General features: G+C 47.6%; 1 protein-coding gene across 4 annotated transcripts in view; it reads left to right on the top strand.

Moving 5' to 3' along the window:
- Positions 1–840: 840 nt before the first annotated feature.
- The window catches only part of FGFR2 (fibroblast growth factor receptor 2), a 119,229-nt gene continuing 101,527 nt past the window's right edge, over positions 841–18,542 (top strand). For all 4 annotated transcript variants that reach the window (XM_008950993.3, XM_024930382.3, XM_008950985.4 and 1 more), the window contains exons 1-2: positions 841–980; positions 4,947–5,214. In XM_008950993.3, the coding sequence (XP_008949241.1) occupies positions 5,049–5,214 (166 nt within the window). In that variant the 5' untranslated portion in view covers positions 841–980; positions 4,947–5,048. The remainder of the gene's footprint in view (positions 981–4,946; positions 5,215–18,542) is intronic.

Below are 18,542 nucleotides of genomic sequence, written 5' to 3'. Positions count from 1 at the left end.
ACAGAAACATGCAATGTCCTGCGAACATTTCCAAGTGGCTTCCTCTCCTCCAAAAGCTTCAGCTGCCTGGCAACCCTTCCCGCAGTATCAAGCAGGCGCATTTTAAAGTCTCTTTAGCGGGAGGACAGGGTTAGAGCCTTCGGTCACTTGTTTTCTAACTTGACATAAAACAACGTAACGCAGTCGCTCAGCGAGCCGTTGGCCAGCCTCGCTCGCCCGGGGAGGAGGGAGGAGGTGGCGCGGGGCGCGGGACCAGGCCTTATTCGGAGGCTTTGGCTGCATCCCTACGGCCGCATCGCGGCCGAGCCCTCGCCGCCCGGGCCGGTGTCTCCGGCTGCTCGGAGGCGTCGGGAGCCGCGCGGGACTCGGGGCGGCCCGGGCGCGCGGCGCTGATTGGCAGAGAGGGCGCCGCCGTCCAGGAAACGGCTCGGGTTTCAGTGGGGGCGTGACCCGCCGCGAGGAGGCGGCGGCGGCGGCGGCGCGGGCGGCGGCTGGAGGAGAGCGCGGTGGAGAGCCGAGCGGGCGGGCGGCGGGTGCGGAGCGGGCGAGCGAGCGCGCGCGGCCGCCACAAAGCTCGGGCGCCGCGGGGCTGCATGCGGCGTACCTGGCCCGGCGCGGCGACTGCTCTCCGGGCTGGCGGGGGCCGGCCGCGAGCCCCGGGGGCCCCGAGGCCGCAGCTTGCCTGCGCGCTCTGAGCCTTCGCAACTCGCGAGCAAAGTTTGGTGGAGGCAACGCCAAGCCTGAGTCCTTTCTTCCTCTCGTTCCCCAAATCCGAGGGCAGCCCGCGGGCGTCATGCCCGCGCTCCTCCGCAGCCTGGGGTACGCGTGAAGCCCGGGAGGCTTGGCGCCGGCGAAGACCCAAGGACCACTCTTCTGCGTTTGGAGTTGCTCCCCCCAACCCCGGGCTCGTCGCTTTCTCCATCCCGACCCACGCGGGGCGCGGGGACAACACAGGTCGCGGAGGAGCGTTGCCATTCAAGGTAATCGCCGCGCAAGACGCCTCGGGGAGCTTCGCCAGCCGGGGACGTGGGCGCCACGGGAGCCCGGGACGCCGGGTGCACCGTCCTCCGGGCGGGGGGCGCGGAAGGACTAGCATTGTGGAGGACGCTCCGTGTCCTCCCTCTGTGGCTGCATAGGTGATGGGGGAGGTGGGTGCGTGCTGACGGTCGGCGTTCTGGAAGTTCTGCCTCTGCTACCCCCATCCAGATGCTGACATCTGCTTCTGGCGTTGACGCCCCCCTCCCTGTCAAACCCTGGCGGGCGCATTCCCGCTGACTGGGCGCGTTTCTCCGACCCCAGAGCAGACGGGCGGAAGGTTCGCCTGCCCGTGGCACAGCCCCGCCGGCCGGGTCCCGGGGGGCATCTCCGAGGTGCCCCATCCGTGTGTCCTGGGAACTTCCGTACCATCCAGGCCCTGCGGAGACCCCTTTTTCGGGAGGGGGCCGCTGGGGTGGGGCCGGTGACATCCCGTAGGGGTGGCGATGGCCAGGGGTGGCACTGCTGGGGAGGCGACGGCTCCGGTGCCCGGTTTTCGGTGCCTGGGCGCCCCTCGCCCGCGGCCGCCGTCGGCGCTGGAGGGAGCGCAGTGCGCCTGGGGCTAGGGGGCGAACTGGACCGACTTTTTCTAGTTCGCCTGCCTGCTCTGCCGCAGCGGCTGGGAGATGTCGAAAGCGCAGGCGAGTTCTAACTTGCGCGCTCATTTTTTCGGCCACGGGGCCGCGCTGGGGAAAAAAGCCGAGGGCCCTGCGTGGCGCTGGCTCCGACCCTCACGGACCACGGACCTGGCGCAGGAGGCCCGCTCGGGGGCCACCAGCCTCCGTCGCTCTCCTCGCACCCCGCTCCCTTGCAGACCGTTCTCCAGACCCTCCTTCCTTTCTCCCAATTCAATAAAACCTACCCTTAAAGGCAAACCTGCTTTCAAACTCAGGGCACCCATTATGTGTTTGGTGTGAAACGCTATCAACATTTAAAACTCCATTGTCTCCCTGGTCCCAAATCCCTGTAAATCTTCCACCGGGCTCGACTCATTTTCATCTGAAAAGCCTGTTTAGTTTGAATAGAAAAGCAATCAGGCGCCCCTCTCCCTTTCCCTGGAATGTCAATTAAAATGCAGATTTCTCTGAGCTCTTTAGCGCCCCGAGAAGGGGGAGAAAAACAGGATATTTCAGGCAAACAAATGAAAGAAGTGCTGCCCTGAAAGGGGGTGGTGGTGGGGAGCACCCCCAAGCTGCTCGCAAGTTCTGATTGGACGCAAGCATTAAACCGGGAGGGCATTGTGGTCCTGGGTCAGTGTGTGTTTTTTGAGATTTAAATTTGTTGAGGAATTTCCCCCTAGCCTTGACCCCTTGACAGCTCCCGCTCCTACTCAGTGCTGGGGAGAAGTAGGGAGGCCTTAAGCGAAGAGATGGGTCTGCACTTTGGAGGAGCCGGACACTGTTGACTTTCCTGATGTGAAATCTACCCAGGAACAAAACACCAGGTGCTCCCAGTGGCCGAGCCAGCAGTGGACAGATCACCCCTTAGGTGGAAGCCCAAAGCGGAGGGCACTGTATTGGTCTGCCTTCTTGGAGGGCGGGGGTTTTGGGAATGTCATGGTAAATTGAAGAGCCCAGCACAGGCCTGGCATGGGGACCGCTCCGCAGCCAAGCCCTTCCTGCTTGTCACTCTGCCTGTCTTTGGGGGCAGGCTTGTGCCGAGGTGAAAATGGACCGGGGGGCGGGCGGCCGAGAAGAGCCATCCATCAATCAGAGGGAGGGTGACAACTCCTCCCGCGTGCAGGCTGAGAAGAGAGTTCCCTTTCAAGGGGAAAAATAAACACGCTGAGGCTTTCACTGGGGCTCAGACTCCAGGAAGGATTATGGTATTGAAGGCAGGAAGCCGGGATTGTGGCCGCCAGCGGCATGCTGGGCCTGTGTTCCCAACACCGAGCCTGGGGACCTAATTATCCTGCCTAGGAGGTCGCACCATACTTTTGTCCACTGGTGTGAGGAACTGTGCAGACCTGTCGCCTTAGGTCTCCGCCTTCCAGAGTTTTGGGGAGGGGGCTGCCGTGGGGTTTGGACCTGGAAATGGCTGAAATGCAAATTTCTAGTGCCAGCTAGCGGGATGATGGAACGGCTTGAGATTCAGCGGAGCGCCCTGTCCACCTTTCTCTGCCTGGAGCCAAGGAGGCTCCTCTGGGCAGGGACAGGTGGGCGAGCAGGCCGGGGAAGGAGCCTGGGGTGAAACCTCTGCGAGGACTTAGGATTGTTCCTGAAGTCGTGTTAGAGGTGGAAAATTCCCCTGCATTCTGCAAATGCTTAGTAAATCAATGAGAATGTTTGTGTACTTTCCTCCCACATGTATGTAGAAATAGATCCGAAATTATCTTCTGAGGCTCTTGACTTAAGAGGAAAGAAAAGTTAAGAGGAAAAATCTTTCAAGCTATCTGAAAGCACATGCACACACCGTGCACGCACACACACCATGTACACACACACACGCTGCACACATACTTTTCTTGCTTTTGCTGTGAATCACACCGTTTCACCTGTGCTATCTTTGAAGCAGAGGTTTTCTTTATTCCTCCTTTGGAAATGATGTGGCATATTCTTTTCCCTCCTCCATTTTTGTCCTCAGTCAAAGCTAAAAGGAGCAGTTTTTATGATGAGATTTGGGGAGGCTCCAGCAGTGTTGAAATCCTATGACATAACTTGAAACATCGAGTGGGTACATAAAAAATGTAGAGTTTAGAGATTTTTGTATTAAAGGCCTCCCTGCCACCCCCAGTCTTAGAAAATGTGGTTCATTCCTGCGGTTCACAGAATCTGAAGCCTGAGATTGATGAGCCCCTTCTTGTGATTGTTTTAATCATTCTCTAAAGTTTGTGCATTTTACTGTACCCTTAGTCACAGAGAATACTGAGTGAATTTAAAGTTGCTTGGAATATGTTAAGCTTTCTTGGAAAATTCTCTTTCCCTTGGATCAGATGGGTGAACAGAATATTAAGTTGAGTGTCCTCTTCTAACTTATACTCTGAAAATTTAGCCAATAGGTTTGCATATTGAAAGTTATTGGTCCAATCACATACCATGACTATAATTTACATAATTTACATCATCATTATTAATAAATTCCTGCATTATTCATCAGAATTTGCATCTGCTCAGTTTCCTCACCCTTCTACAGAGGTTGAAGACATTTAGCAGCCCTGGACTGCCATTTAGTCACAGGGGAAGGGAATTCAGGCTTCGAAGTCCTTTTTGGATCAGCTGCGTTGAATGCGCTGCAGTTGTGTTCACTCTTCGTAAGTGGCTGCTTGGCGGAAGACTGAAAGACACTTCTCCATTTGAAAATGAATCCTGACAAGTGTAAACTGGTGGGAATTTTCTGTAGCCTTCCTGGGATTCTTTTGATTTTGCTGGTCTCCTTTCTTCCCAAGAGCTACAGTGAGGGTGGGACAGACTGCTCACCTCCAGCCCAGCAGAAATACGGAGCTGTGAGCAGACGCCTCCAACAGTTTAGCTTTCTAAAGCCCAGTTGGACTAAGAGAAGGGAACGAGGTTGGTTATGCCAACCCGAGCATTTTTAACTTGCTTTTGTAGTTGCCCTTGAAACTAAGGTCACGTTGCTTCTGCTCATTGAGGGCGGTGGAGGCGATAGTGGATAGTAGAAGAGAGCACACATTGCCTCACTGAAGTGGCTGCACGTATCTGAGTCCTGTAGCTACTGTTTTATCTCTGTTTCTTAAAAGTATGCTTTTAAAAAGATTAGCCTCACACATTTCTGTGGACCGGTCTGGTGGTATCACCTGGGACTCTGAGGTGAGGATGGAAGGATTTAGCAGATAATGAAAAAGAACTCTGTTTGCACACATTTGAGAGGCTGAAAAATGGTTTTATCCCACTTGGGCTGGAGTGATTTGGCATTGGGGAAGATTCCCTGACTCGCCAATCTCTTTCCTTTAGTGACTGCAGCAGCAGCGGCAGCGGCGACAGCGCCTCGGTTCCTGAGCCCACCGCAGGCTGAAGGCATTGCGCGTAGTCCATGCCCGTAGAGGAAGTGTGCAGATGGGATTAACGTCCACATGGAGATATGGAAGAGGACCGGGGATTGGTACCGTAACCATGGTCAGCTGGGGTCGTTTCATCTGCCTGGTCGTGGTCACCATGGCAACCTTGTCCCTGGCCCGGCCCTCCTTCAGTTTAGTTGAGGATACCACGTTAGAGCCAGAAGGTAAGTCATTTCATTTCACTTTTCAGGTTTGTCTTGGGATTTGTCTGGGGGCAGATTGTTAAGGCCTGTTTTAGAATCAGCTACCCTTGCATTGTAAATGGGGCTTCTAAGAGCACCTGATCGTGGTCTCTTGGCTCCCGGCAAGGCAGAGCTGATGAGAGAAGGTCCATTGCCGCAGCACTGCAGGCAGGATGGTATAGTTTGGTGGTTTCTTGCTGTGTGTGTTTCTCTGTGCTGGGTGAGGGAGACAGCTGGGAGTTGGCCTTTATCCAGTGCCCGAGAGAGCTGTGGAAGGGATGAACCTTGGGAGGATGAATGTCATCTCTAGTCTCCCCCAGCATCATTCCTACTGCTTACAATGTAAAGAATTGCTATTTTCGGACAAAATGAACCACTAAAAGAAATTGCCAACATCTGAAATGCTGACATCTTATTTTCATTGTTTAAGGAGAAAAGAAGTTTCTGAAGTTTAGCACAGAGAGAGAGGCTTGACATCTCAGAATTTTTTTTTAGCCGTTGTAATTCATAATACTTAAGCAATGCATCATCACAGAGTGGCAGATTCTAGTTTAGGTAAACTTGAAAGTGAATGTGCCAGGGGATCTCCTCCAGCTCCGAGAACCTCCAAGTATCACAGGGCATGCACCGGTGTCACAGCTTCGGAAATTTAATTTTCAAGGTGTACGTCCAATTGTGAGGACTACATGAGGCTGAATTATTCAGCTTAGCAGATTTGGAACCTCTCTCCCAGCCCTTTGGAGACAACATGAGCCAAGCCTCTACTTGGTGCTGCACTGAAATCTGTCATCAGTAGGGAATATTGGTAGCTGAGTTATTTTTCGAGTGGTAATCCGAGAATAAAACGGCAGATCCCAGCACTCATCGCCACTTAATGAACCTGTTTGCGGAGAGTCCACCTGGTGCCTGCCTGGCTTTAGGAACCCGCAGCAGTCCGAGTGGTGTCTGGGGTAAGCTGAGCTGCTCTGGGAACACATCTCGTGCGTGGGGTGAATGAACAGCACACTTACCCAGTGGGGTAGGCTGGGAGAGGACAGAGAGCCCAGCCTCCTGAGCCGGATCAGGACAATTTAGGAAGGAGGGTTGCGTCCATCTGAGATGAGAGTTCTGAGAGACATGGGCTCCCCAGGAAGACCCCAGGCACCTGTCATTGAAGGATGAGGACCGAAGCACTTATCACCTGAAGCAATCGTGTGAGACTGGGGAACTTTTTGTTACACAGAGGGATGGCAGCTCTATAATTAACAGGTGTGGTGACATCTCCCTATGTCTCTGGGAAGGGAATCTGGTAGGAGTTTGTGTCTGAGGCTTGTATAGCTACAGCTACAGGCCGATTATGGAACTGCCTCTTGGTGATTTGTGCTGGGACACCAGGATGAGTGTAATTTGCAGTGGTGATGCATTTTTACAGGGCTTTCATGTAAGAGGGAAAAAGTTCCTGGTTTCTGAAAGTCATGCCTGTACGTCTTTAATTTTGCTGATAATTAAAATGGATGTTTCTGTGATTGCTGGTTTTCCCTTGAGTGCGTGGCTCAGCAAAAACTGAGGAAGCTGAGCTGGGATTTCCTACGGTGTGGGCTTTAGGAGCAACCCAGGTTAGGGAAAAACTGTCATTTTTCATTTTGGCTTTTCAGGGCAGCGTTATTGTGAGTTTATTTCAACATAAAGTGTAAAATGGTCCCAGAGGATTTGTTTTACTGTATTTAATTCTTGAAGGAAGTTTAAGATTGTGTATACATGCAGGGAGGCACAGGTGAGGCAGAGGGAAGAAATAGTGGAAAGGGACGAAGTTCCCCGAATGAGTCTTTGTGTAAGAATTTACATCCAACAATGTGGGTATTGTTGGAAGCAGGCCTGCTCAACCTGGGATCTGTGGATGCACTTACGGATCAGGAAGGAGGTCGATGAAGTTCTGGAAATTTTAGGTAATATTTTGTTAATGTCCTTTTGTGCATTTTTATGGGTTTATAGTTTCCATGAGCTATGAGTTCATTTGCATCCAGAATTATGAGATGGAAAAGAAAAGATGTCTTAGAGGAAGGTGCAAAACCTGGCAAAGAAGAGGCTTTGGAAAAGTATACAAGTCCCAGGCCTCAGTTTCCCTTTCTGTCGTCTGAGGGCTTAAGAAGATGATCTTTAGGGTCTCTTCATTAATAGTCATTGAATATTGATGTCCTCAGAAGTCTTCTGACTCTTCCACCAAAAGGTTGTTAGGAGATTTCCATTTGACCTGGACATAAAGAGCAATTAGCACAGGGGCTGGCATCCAGTAAGCACCGGGTGCATGGCCTTGTCGCCATTGTCGCCAGGGAGCTGGGAACATGGGTCTTCCCAGTCCCGTGGGCTGGCTGTGCCAGGTGCCACAATGTCAAAAAACATCTAGGCTTTTGGAGACAGTTGAGAAGAAAGTTGTTTTTGGATGGAGGAGGCCCTTGGTGTTTCCAGGAAGCTGTGTTTGCTTTCTGTAGGGTCCCCACTTCCCCTCATCTGTTAGTCTAATACTGGCCACTGATTTGAGCCCTAAGACCAGTTCTTCTGTTGCAGGATTTCGCTTTGGTGTCAGAGGTGATTAGGAAGGTCATTGAATTATAGATGAGAAAGGAGTTTTTAACAGCTGAAAATGGGCTCAGGTTTAGGCTCTGTGCTGGTGAATTGGAAGAGAGAGAGAGAGTGTGTGTGTGTGTGTGCGCGCGCGCGAGCGCACGTGCGTGCGTGCGTGCCTGTGCCCCTGTCCATCAGTTCTCCATGATTAGAACTACTATAGCTTTGGTTAGCAGTAAGTTCCACCTTGACCTTCTGTGCACCAAGGTCTTATCTTGTGAGACTTTTTGGTTTGCTAATTTATTTGGAAGCTCAGTTTAGATAATGTCTATTGGATAGGAGAAAAATGGGACTGAGAAGTTCCAGGAAGAAGCCTGGGCCCTAACACTAGAAGGTCCTTTTCTTTTGGCCCCTCAGGGAAAGGTTATGTTTAGTCATCTTGGCTTTGTGCAATATCGTATCATATCATATGTCATATCATATATCATATATATCATTTGTCTTCTGGACACTTTCTGAAATAGTAGCAGTGGGGTCGGGCCCACTCAATTGACTTAAGAAAATAATCTCTAGAAGATTTTAGTTTTTAATATTTCAGATTAAATATGAGTTTTCCAGTTGGTCATTCATTGTTAATTTCCTTTTGGTCATTCATTGTTATAGGGCACCAGCAGAGGAGTGAAAACATGGTTATTGACTCGAAGGGGGGCAGTCCTCAATGCCAAGTACTATTCTGTTGATTAACATTATAAATATTTGAAGTCTAGTCAAGCTTGATTACCCTGAGAGGGGGCAACTCTTACTTTCAAGTTCTTCCTGACATTGTCACCTACTCTGGTTAATTAAGTCATTGTTGACATTAATGGCATCTTTGTTTACACCAACCCAGTAGGAGCTAAAATGAAAGGGCTTTTCAACCCTAAACCCTTAATTACTTTCCCACCCTCCACAGAGTGTGACTCTGAAAAGTAACAACCTGAAAAAAAATGTAGTTTGTGTAGCAATTTTTTGTCAATCTTCTGAGAGGCGATGCTCTCCTGGACCAACGTGAGTTGGTCCAGAGTTCAGTAGCAGAAACGTCGAGGACAGGATCTACACAGAGACCTCCCTAAGTCAGATTTTTCCAGTATGGTTTAAGTCCTTTGTTAGAAGTATTGTAAATGCCATAATATTAACCATACGCATTTAATTGCAAGTTAAAAGAAAGGAAGAAAGAATATATCCGCATACCAAGAGTGAATGATTTAAAATAATCTTCTGTTTCGTATTATCTGCATCTTTGTTTTTCAATATGAGTGTTAATATTTAAGAGTTGACTGTAACTTGATAGTTAGCTTTGGAACAAGGACTTATTCTTGGTCAATTAAACCAAATACAGGCTTACGCAGTTAAATACACAATGAAGTACACATTCTTTATTAGTATATAAAGTGTTTCACAATTCATAGACCAAGAGCCATGTTTAATATTACTTATAGAGCAGAAATCTGGCAAGCCCAGAGAACTGGTACTTGTATCATTTTATACTGGCTCTCTCTGATTCAAATTTGGGGTATATGTGTGTGTTTCTGTTTTGTCTGTTTATTTCAACCAGTTAAAAGACAGAGCACTTACTATGCCAATGGCCCCGCATCAAGCCATAAGTAAAGACTTTATTCCTTTCAAGTCTTTCTGACCCAGTTGAGGGTGAGAATTCACAAAACCACAGCAATCCAATATGAGATGTTTTTAATATCAGACTTAACAAATAATTACATGGCTATGAAATAACTGGGGTCGTGTTTAAACTGGAAGTGTTTTGTTTAATGTTCGTAGTTTCAATAAAATGTATCCACTAGTCTTCCAGTTTGCAGACTGTTGTTTAGGTGTTTGTTTAGCCAGGGTAATTGTTAAAAACTCTGTCTAATCTAGCTTACCCTTACATTTCCACGGAAGCTAATTTTAGTCATTAAAGGAAAACATGGGAAATTGATTTTTGGGTGCCTGGCTGTTAAGCTAGGTAGGAAATATAGCTGGTGTGCTACTCTCCACTGTACTGGTCCGATTCTCGGCAGGGGGACATCTCTGTAGGCAGTTCAGAAATTATTTTTTGGAAGTTTTTTAGGCTATTCCACAGATAATTCTGATCCAGTAGGTTTTATGCAACTGTGCAAAATGCTTATGGTCTCTATTTTTTTTTCCTTGAGAGATGATTTTAGCCTTTGGTTTTTTGTTTGTTTTTGTTTTTTGAGACGGAGTCTTGATCTGCCACCCAGGCTGGAGTATAATGGTGCAATTGTACCCTCACTGCATTGTCAAACTTGGCTCACTGTACCCTCGGACTCGTGGGCTGAAGGGGTCCTCCAACCTCCTGAGTAGCTGGGACTACAGGCCTGGATAATTTTAAAAAATATTTCGTAGATATGGGGTTTCGCCATGTTGCTCAGGCTGGTCTCCAACTCCTGGCCTCAAGTGATCCTCCAGCCTTGGCCTCCCAAAGTGCTGGGATTACAAGTGTGAGCCACCACACCTGTCCTAGCCTTAAGTTTTGCATTTTTTCCATCTTTTTGCTGTATCCCATATGATTTAGAGATTTTTGCTGTATCCCATGAGATTTAGAGATGGCTCTACTTTTTTTAGCTTTCCTAGCATTGAAATGCTTGGTGTTGCTAATCATACCCCATCTTTACCACACCATCTTCCTCCCTGACTTGCCTTCTTAGTGTAGTGTGGTCAAGAACTTGAGGCCAAGTTCTTTTTTTTTTAAATTTAGCTTTTATTTTAGGTTTGGGGGTACATGTGATGGTTTGTTATATAGGTAAACTCGTGTCATGGGGGTTCATTGTACAGATTGTTTCATCACCCAGGTATTAAGCCCAGTACCCAATAGCTATTTTTTCTGCTCCTCTCTCTCCTCCCACCCACCCTCCACCCTCAAGTAGACCTCAGTGTCTGTTGTTCTTTTCTTTGTGTTCATGAGTTTTCATCATTTAGCTCCCACTTATAAATGAGAATATGCAGTATTTGGTTTTCTGTATTTGGTTTGTTGCTAAGGATAATTAATGGCCTCTAGCTCCATCCATGTTCTTGCAAAAGACATGATCTTGCTCTTTTTTATGGCTGCATAGTATTCTATGTTGTATATGTACTACATTTTCTTTATCCAATCTGTTATTGATGAGCATTTAGGTAGATTCCATATCTTTGCTATTGTGAATAGTGCTGCAATGAACATTTGTGTGCATGTGTCTTTATGGTAGAATGATTTATATTCCTCTGGGTATATACCCAGTAATGGGATTGCTGGGTCGAATGGTAGTTCTGCTTTTACCTCTTTGAGTAATCGCCACACGGCTTTCCACAATTATTGGGCTAATTTGCACTCCTACTAATAGTATATAAGTGTTTCCTTTTCTCTGCAATCTCACCAGCATCTATTATTTTTTGACGTTTTATTAATAGCCATTCTGACTTGTGTGAGATGGTATCTCATCGTGGTTTTGATTTGCATTTCTCTAGTGATGAGCTTTTTTTTTCATATGCTGGTGGGACGTATATATGTCTTCTTTTGAAAAGTGTCTGTTCATGTCCTTTGTCTACTTTTTATGTGGTTATTTGTTTTTCTCTTGTAAATTTAAGTTCCTTATAGATGCTGGACATTAGATCTTTGTTAGATGCATAGTTTACAAATATTTTATCCCATTATGTAGGTTGTCTATTTACTCTGTTGATAGTTTCTTTTGCTGTGCAGAAGCTCTTAAGTTTAATTAGATCCCATTTGTCAATTTTTGCTTTTGTTGCAATTGCTTTTGATGTCTTTGTCATGAAATCTTTGCCCATTCCTATGTCCAGGATGGTATATTGCCTAAGTTGTCTTCCGGGGTTTTATAGTTTTGGATTTGACATTTAAGTCTTTCTTCCATCTTGAGGTGATTTTTTGTATATGGTATAAGGAAGGGGTCAGCTTCAATCTTCTGCATGTGGCTAGCCAGTTATCCCAGCACCATTTATTGAATAGGGATTCTTTTCCCCATTGCTTGTTTTCATCAGTTTTGTCGAAGATCAGATGGTCGTAGGTGTGCGGTAGGTGTGTGGCCTTATTTCTGGGCTCTGTATTCTGTTCCATTGGTCTACGTGCCTGTTTTTATACCGGTACCATGCTGTTTTGGTTACCGTAGCCCCACAGTATAGTTTGAAGTAAGGTAATGTGATGCCCCCAGCTTTGTTATTTTTGCTTAGGATTGCCTTGGCTATTCAGAGGCTAAGTTCTTTTAAGGAGAGGTCTGATTGAACAAGATGCTGGACAGGTCATTGTGGTGGTCCTTCACGTCTTGAAGATGTCTTCTTCTGTAATAGACAAAAGTCACACTTTTTACAAGTTTCTCTTTCCTCACTGTGATTTGTGTGTGGTAGCTGATTTCTATTTATATAACTTCAAGCTCTTACCATTTAAATATTTATACACAAGTATGAATCATTGGGACAAGCCATGGCCATCCTTGAAGAGTGTGTGTCAAGTAAAATAGGCGTGCTTTAGATTTTCAGTAATTTTGGTTTTGGGAAACCGGTACCATGGAAGAGCTTTCAGATGCTGAATGTGTAATTTACTCCACTTTGGAATACTGTAAGTAATTCTGCGCCATTGTGGACTTTGGCCACATCATGCCACTCTCAAAAACTTCTGATTCTTTTTGACAGTACCAAGTCAGGGGGCTAAGCTGTTGTATATTCTTTCCTTTAACCCCTTGTCTAACTAAAGAATGGTAAATTCCAATTCATTTCAGAATGGAATGCACACATATAGAGTTTCAGGTTATGCTGAATGTGTTTTATGAGGAGGCTAAAAATAGCTTATAAGGAAAATGCTGATAGATTCAGGAACGAGAACAAGGGATGTGTTTATTTGTATGATTTATGTAGCACCTTTCTTGGAGAGAACTCAATTCTGAGCTCTAACGTTAATAAACTCTATATCAATTGTCGTGATTATTTTCGAACCCTTGAGCTCCTATATTACTATATGTGACCCATTTGTATACCTGACAGTTTACTGTTAAATTTTCCATAGTGACCAGTTGTAATATTTTAAAAGTATCCAGACATTGAAAAGGCCAACTGTGTGTATCTGTGGTGTGTGTATGTGCTCAGGGGGCTGTGCTATAAAATGAATGTCAAGATCATTGCAATGGTTAAGTTTAGGTTTTAAACTCTTTGAACACCCTTAAAATTCAGATTGTCAGTTGACAGTGGGATTGCCCCCAAAGATGTGTGGCTGCCTTAAGGAGCCTTCTTGTCCTGCTAAGCCTCCTGGATTTCCACCAATGCATGTTGCATTTCTACCTGGCTGCAATAGACGCACAACTGAATATATATCGTGGACATTTATAAGTGTTTCAAATTTAAAACCACTCAAATTTTTAAAAGAACAAGAATCTTCTATGCATTTAATCTAAATTCTGTATCAGCCATTCTTAAAAATAGAATTGAATAAAATCATTTTGGATGGCATGTGGTATGCTTTCTGGAGACATAAACTAACAGAGGGAACTTGACCTTGGGAGGTAGGTTTGAATCTCTCTACTATCTACTGATGCTGTGATTTCAGAAAAGTTAGATAACCTCTCTGAGCCTCAGAGATAGTATCTATCTTGAAGGGTGAATGTGCAGATTAAATGCAAATGAAATGTAAAGCCCCTACTGAATTTCCTGGCCCAGAGTAGGTGTTCATTAAATGCTGATTTCTTCCCTGTCCCACTTCCTGTCAACATTTCCTGGACCAATAAGATGTTTACTCTACAATATTACCAATATTTCCTGGACCAATAAGATGTTTACTCTACAGTGTATAGTGATAATTGTCTGATGAGAAGCATTTACATTAATTAAAATGTAAAACTGGCTCTAGGCCCTGGATTTGTCCAACCCTTTTTATTATCTTGGGTTTTTGCAAGTCCCATGGATTTTAGAAATGGGATCATCCTGCTGCTTGCAGTCCAAATGGTTCAAGGTTGACATTTTTTTTCCCCTCTGTTGAAAAAAGTCAGTTGCAGCTCTGTAATAATAACAGCAGACACATACTTCATGAGGAACAATGTATTTTGGCAAAAGAGTTTTCTGTTTGAAGCTTCAAAATACAAAATACTCTGCCACATTGCCATTAGGCCCGGTGAAGAACATTGGAGAGGGGTTATGGAATCGGTTGGGGTGGGGTGCAGGATGGAGAGGGGTTATGGGATCGGTTGGGGTGGTGCGGGATGGAGAGGGTCATGGGATCGGTTGGGGTGGTGCGGGACGGAGAGGGTCATGGGATCGGTTGGGGTGGTGCGGGATGGAGAGGGTCATGGGATCGGTTGGGGTGGTGCGGGATGGAGAGGGTCATGGGATCGGTTGGGGTGGGGTGCGGGATGGAGAGGGGTTATGGGATCAGTTGGGGTGGTGTGGGATGGAGAGGGGTTATGGGATCTGTTGGGGTGGTGCGGGATGGAGAGGGGTTATGGGATCAGTTGGGGTGGTGTGGGATGGAGAGGGGTTATGGGATCTGTTGGGGTGGTGCGGGATGGAGAGGGTCATGGGATCGGTTGGGGTGGGGTGCGGGATGGAGAGGGGTTATGGGATTGGTTGGGTTGGGGTGCGGGATGGAGAGGGGTTATGGGATCTGTTGGGGTGGTGTGGGATGGAGAGGAGTTATGGGATTGGTTGGGGTGGGGTGTGGGATGGAGAGGGGTTATGGGATTGGTTGGGGTGGGGTGCGGGATGGAGAGGAGTTATGGGATTGGTTGGGGTGGGGTGTGGGATGGAGAGGGGTTATGGGATTGGTTGGGGTGGGGTGCGGTGTGGTGTGTTCTGCTTTTGGCCAGGCTGGAGAGGTGAGCTCCATAACATGGTATGGTCATCCTTGCCATGTTTGCCTGTAGTGACCTCCCCTGAACACTCCTAGATGAGATTTTTGTCTACATGGAAGGGAGCTCAAGGAAATTGTGATGGGACCCACAGTACTGAAGTGGACAGGAGCTGAACAAGCATTTGCACATGATACCCCTATGGAGGTTACTTGGTAGGACAGGCTATGAAGTAGGGGCAGTATGGATGAGGTCACGTTTCTTTAGCCCATTCCTTGAGATGATGATGATGATGATGGTGATGATGATAACTGGCTACCATTTATTGAGTGCCTGTCATGGTTGGACTCTGTGCTAGGTACTTTAACATACATTATCTCTCATCTTAATAACCCAGAACATCTTGGGTTTTCCTATTCTCATTTTATGGACAAGGTAACTGAAATTCTTGGGGATCAAGTGACTCCTCCAGGACCTCATCATTAGTGAGTGTGGGCCCAGGTCTTTGGGTGAATGTGTTGGTGTAAGAAAAATTTCCCTTCTTCCTGAGCAGGAGGATTTTTTTTTTTTTTGCTGGAGAATGTGGTGACCCCTCATTCTTTCCTAAATCTGTCGTTTGACTATTAAACCTGTTAGGGACACTGCTGGTTGATGCTGTTTCTTTCTCACACATCCATACCGAATTCTCCGAAAGACATTTGAAGAAAAATTCCAGACAATAAAAATGTTTAATGATTATACTTTGTGATTCTTCTAGAATGGCTTCTGGTGGCATGTGACTTATTGGAAAGAGGCTAACCCTGACTGCTGCCAAGGAGACCAATGGGAGACTGGGTCCCAGTTGGTGGTCCAGGCTGCGCCACACCGTAGGAGTCCATAACAAGAAGGGCTGGCCTCTGTTGCCCGTTGATGCATGAGCCATCTCAGCAGAGCAGGCCGTCCCCAGTTATTCCTTGTCCCGGATGCCTCTGCTGGTTTGTCCTAGTGCCTGCTAACCCTCAGCTGTTGCCACTTTGATATTATGTCAAGCTTTTCTTCCCAGAATTTCTGATTTACGACTGGATATGAAGTCAAGGCCTACCTGCATAGACAGACCCCTGTACCTGGGACTCCCACGAACTGTGGTCATGGAAACAAGCACCAAGGACTACCTGACCCTTCTAATGTCACTTTTCTGCAGAGATTAGGAGGAGAGACTAAGAAAGCCAAAAAAGAAAAAATTCCAAGAATGAAAAGGCCAAAAGCAGAAACACCTACTCTTCTTCCAGTCTTGGCCAGGAAGGGTGTCCTTAGGGGAAAAAAAGAGGCCAGGGAATGGAGCCCATTTTTAAAGCAAGCAAAGATCAGTTCGGTATTTAAAAATAAAAAGTGAACTCCAGTACCAGTTAATGTGGAGGTGAATCGAGGCTGGTTTAGCCAGCTGAACTTTGTTCTTGGCTACTTGTACAGCAATTGCAGAACACTCAGGGGTCCCAGGCATTTCAAAGTGGGAGTTGAGTTTTGGAGGAAAGTTGTAGAATTCCTTTTTCTTTTTTTTCTTTTTCTTTCTTTTTTTTTTTTTTTTTTTGTGAGACAGGGTCTCTTGCTCTGTCACCCAGGCTGGAGTGCAGTGGAGCGATCTTGGATCACTGCAACCTCTGCCTCGCGGGTTCAAGCGATTCTCCTGCCTCAGCATCTAGAGTAGCTGGGATTACAGATGTGCACCACCACGCCCGGCTAATTGTATTTTTAGTAGAGATGGGGTTTCACCATGTTGGTCTCGAACTCTTGACCTCGGGTGATCTACCCACCTCAGCCTCCCAAAGTGCTGGGATTACAAGTGTGAACCACCGCACCTGGCCGTAGAGTTCTTGACTAGGAGATGCTGCAAATTTCCCTCTTAAATTTGCAGCTCCCCGTGCGATGACAACTTTCAGAGCTTGGCAAAGGCAAGATGGTATAAACATGATTTTTAGATTGCAGGGTAATTGCTGTGGTTTCTTTGAGTTTTTCCATCCATTTGCTCCTCAAATAATTTTTGAGACCTACTACGTGCCAGGTTCTGTGGGGATGGAATAGCAAGCAATAAACAGTTGAGTAGGGGAGACAGGCTCTTGTCAAATAATTGCAAAAATGAAGGGCTGGGACCGGGTGCAGTGGCTCACGCCTGTAATCCCAGCACTTTGAGGGGCCGAGGTGGGCGGATCATGAGGTGAGGAGTTTGAGACTAGCCTGGCCAACATGGTGAAATGTGGTCTCTACTAAAAATACAAAAATTAGCTGGGGGTGGTGGCAGGCACCTGTAGTCCCAGGTACTTGGGGGGCGGAGGCAGGAGGATCTTTGAACCTGGGAGGCAGAGGTTGCAGTAAGCTGAGATCACGCCATTGCATTCCAGCCTGGGCGACAGGGTGAGACTCTGTCTCAAAAATAAATAAAAAATAAAATAAAATCAAAATAAATAAAAATAAAAAATGAAGGGCTAGGTCCAGTCAAAGGTGAAGATTCTGTGAAGGAAAAGCATGGGCCGGAGGCATGGGCCCCATGTTTAGGAGTTCCCAGGGACTGGGACTATGAAGCTGCTGCTGCTTTTTTTTTTTTTTTTTTTTTTTTTTTTTAAATGCAGGGTTTCACTCTGTTCACTGTGTCACCCAGGCTGGAGTGCAGTGGTGCAATCACAGCTCACTGCATCCTGGGCTCAAGCGATCCTCCCACCTTGGCCTCCCAGAGTGCTGGGATCACAGGTGTTAGCCACCACACCTGAGGCTGGTCTTCCCCTTAAGGAGGTGGCACCCACCTGGATTCCCCAGCAAACCCACCTGCATTGCAAGGTTGACCCTTATCAGTACCAGCCACCTTGCCTGCTAGGTTGACCCTTGTCCAGTGAGGTGATTTTCCAGGGCCTAGCCTCTCTGCTGTCCCTTGCTGGCTTCACCTGTTGATGTTGATGGAGGTGGAGCAGAGGCCGTTGAGTGAATGCGTGCAGCTGGGCTCAGAGGCCCCTCTTCTCCCCTCCTGTGAGGTGCTTGCCCTTGAAGGTGTGGCGAGTGAGGAGGCCGGTCAAGGGCATCCCGGCGGCCTCCAGGCCGTATTTGAGTGGGTCGTTTCAGCCTGCTTCCTATCTCTTTTCTGTTACTACCTCTAATTGGCAGAGTTTCTTGCCAGGTCAATGTGGAGGCAGAGAGATGGCCGGAGGGCGGCCAGGGGAGTCAGGCCAGGTGTGGGCAGGATGGGATTCTGCCTCCTCCCAGGTGCCTCGCCTGGGGGATGCCCTGTCCCAGAAAGCCTACATTCGTGGGAGCCGCGCACACCCCTTCTGAGATCTAAAGCTTCCCTCTGAATGCTCATTTGGAGGATTGTGAGAGGTAGTGACTCTTCAAAGTTTGTTTGTTTTCTTGAAGCTTTTACCTCTATGCAAATATGCGGTTTGGAGCAGGGAAGAAAGGTTAACTGTGGTGGCGCCGGCTCTTAACGTGGAATGTCCTGAATTAATGTGGGTTTCAGTCCTCTGGCTCAGGATCCCCTGAGGGAGAGTTTTTCTTTCCTCTGCAAAACACAGGAGAAAAGTGATCCCTGTGGCTCCGACCTGCCTTCCTTGGGTCCTGCGGTGCAAAACCAGCTGGGACCGTGTCCCGCCCACCCGAAGGCAGTGTGGGGAACCTTTCCTCCAGGTCATTCCCATTCAGCTGATTGCTGCTGGCTCCCCCGGCCACAACTCTGTGCCTTCAGGCCTCTGCACGGGTTTCGATGCTGGCCAGGCCTGAACTTGGTGAGCCTCAAGCAGACCGTTCAAACCCATTCAAATGAGGAAGACCATCTGTTTCCCAGTCTCCAGCTGCTGCTGCTTCATTTGCAAATGGCTGGGATGCTGCTGAGGGGATCAGGCGGGGACACATCTGCAGACTCTGAAGGAGTGTTGGAACCGAGATCCTGCTGAGAGAAGAAAGGCCGAGCCCTTTAAATCAACTTGCCAA

This window comes from Pan paniscus, chromosome 8 (assembly GCF_029289425.2).
Source record: "Pan paniscus chromosome 8, NHGRI_mPanPan1-v2.0_pri, whole genome shotgun sequence".
Taxonomy (NCBI): Eukaryota; Metazoa; Chordata; class Mammalia; order Primates; family Hominidae; genus Pan; species Pan paniscus.
The sequence above is the reverse complement of the archived record's forward strand: the minus strand, read 5'-3'. Positions and strand labels throughout refer to the sequence as shown.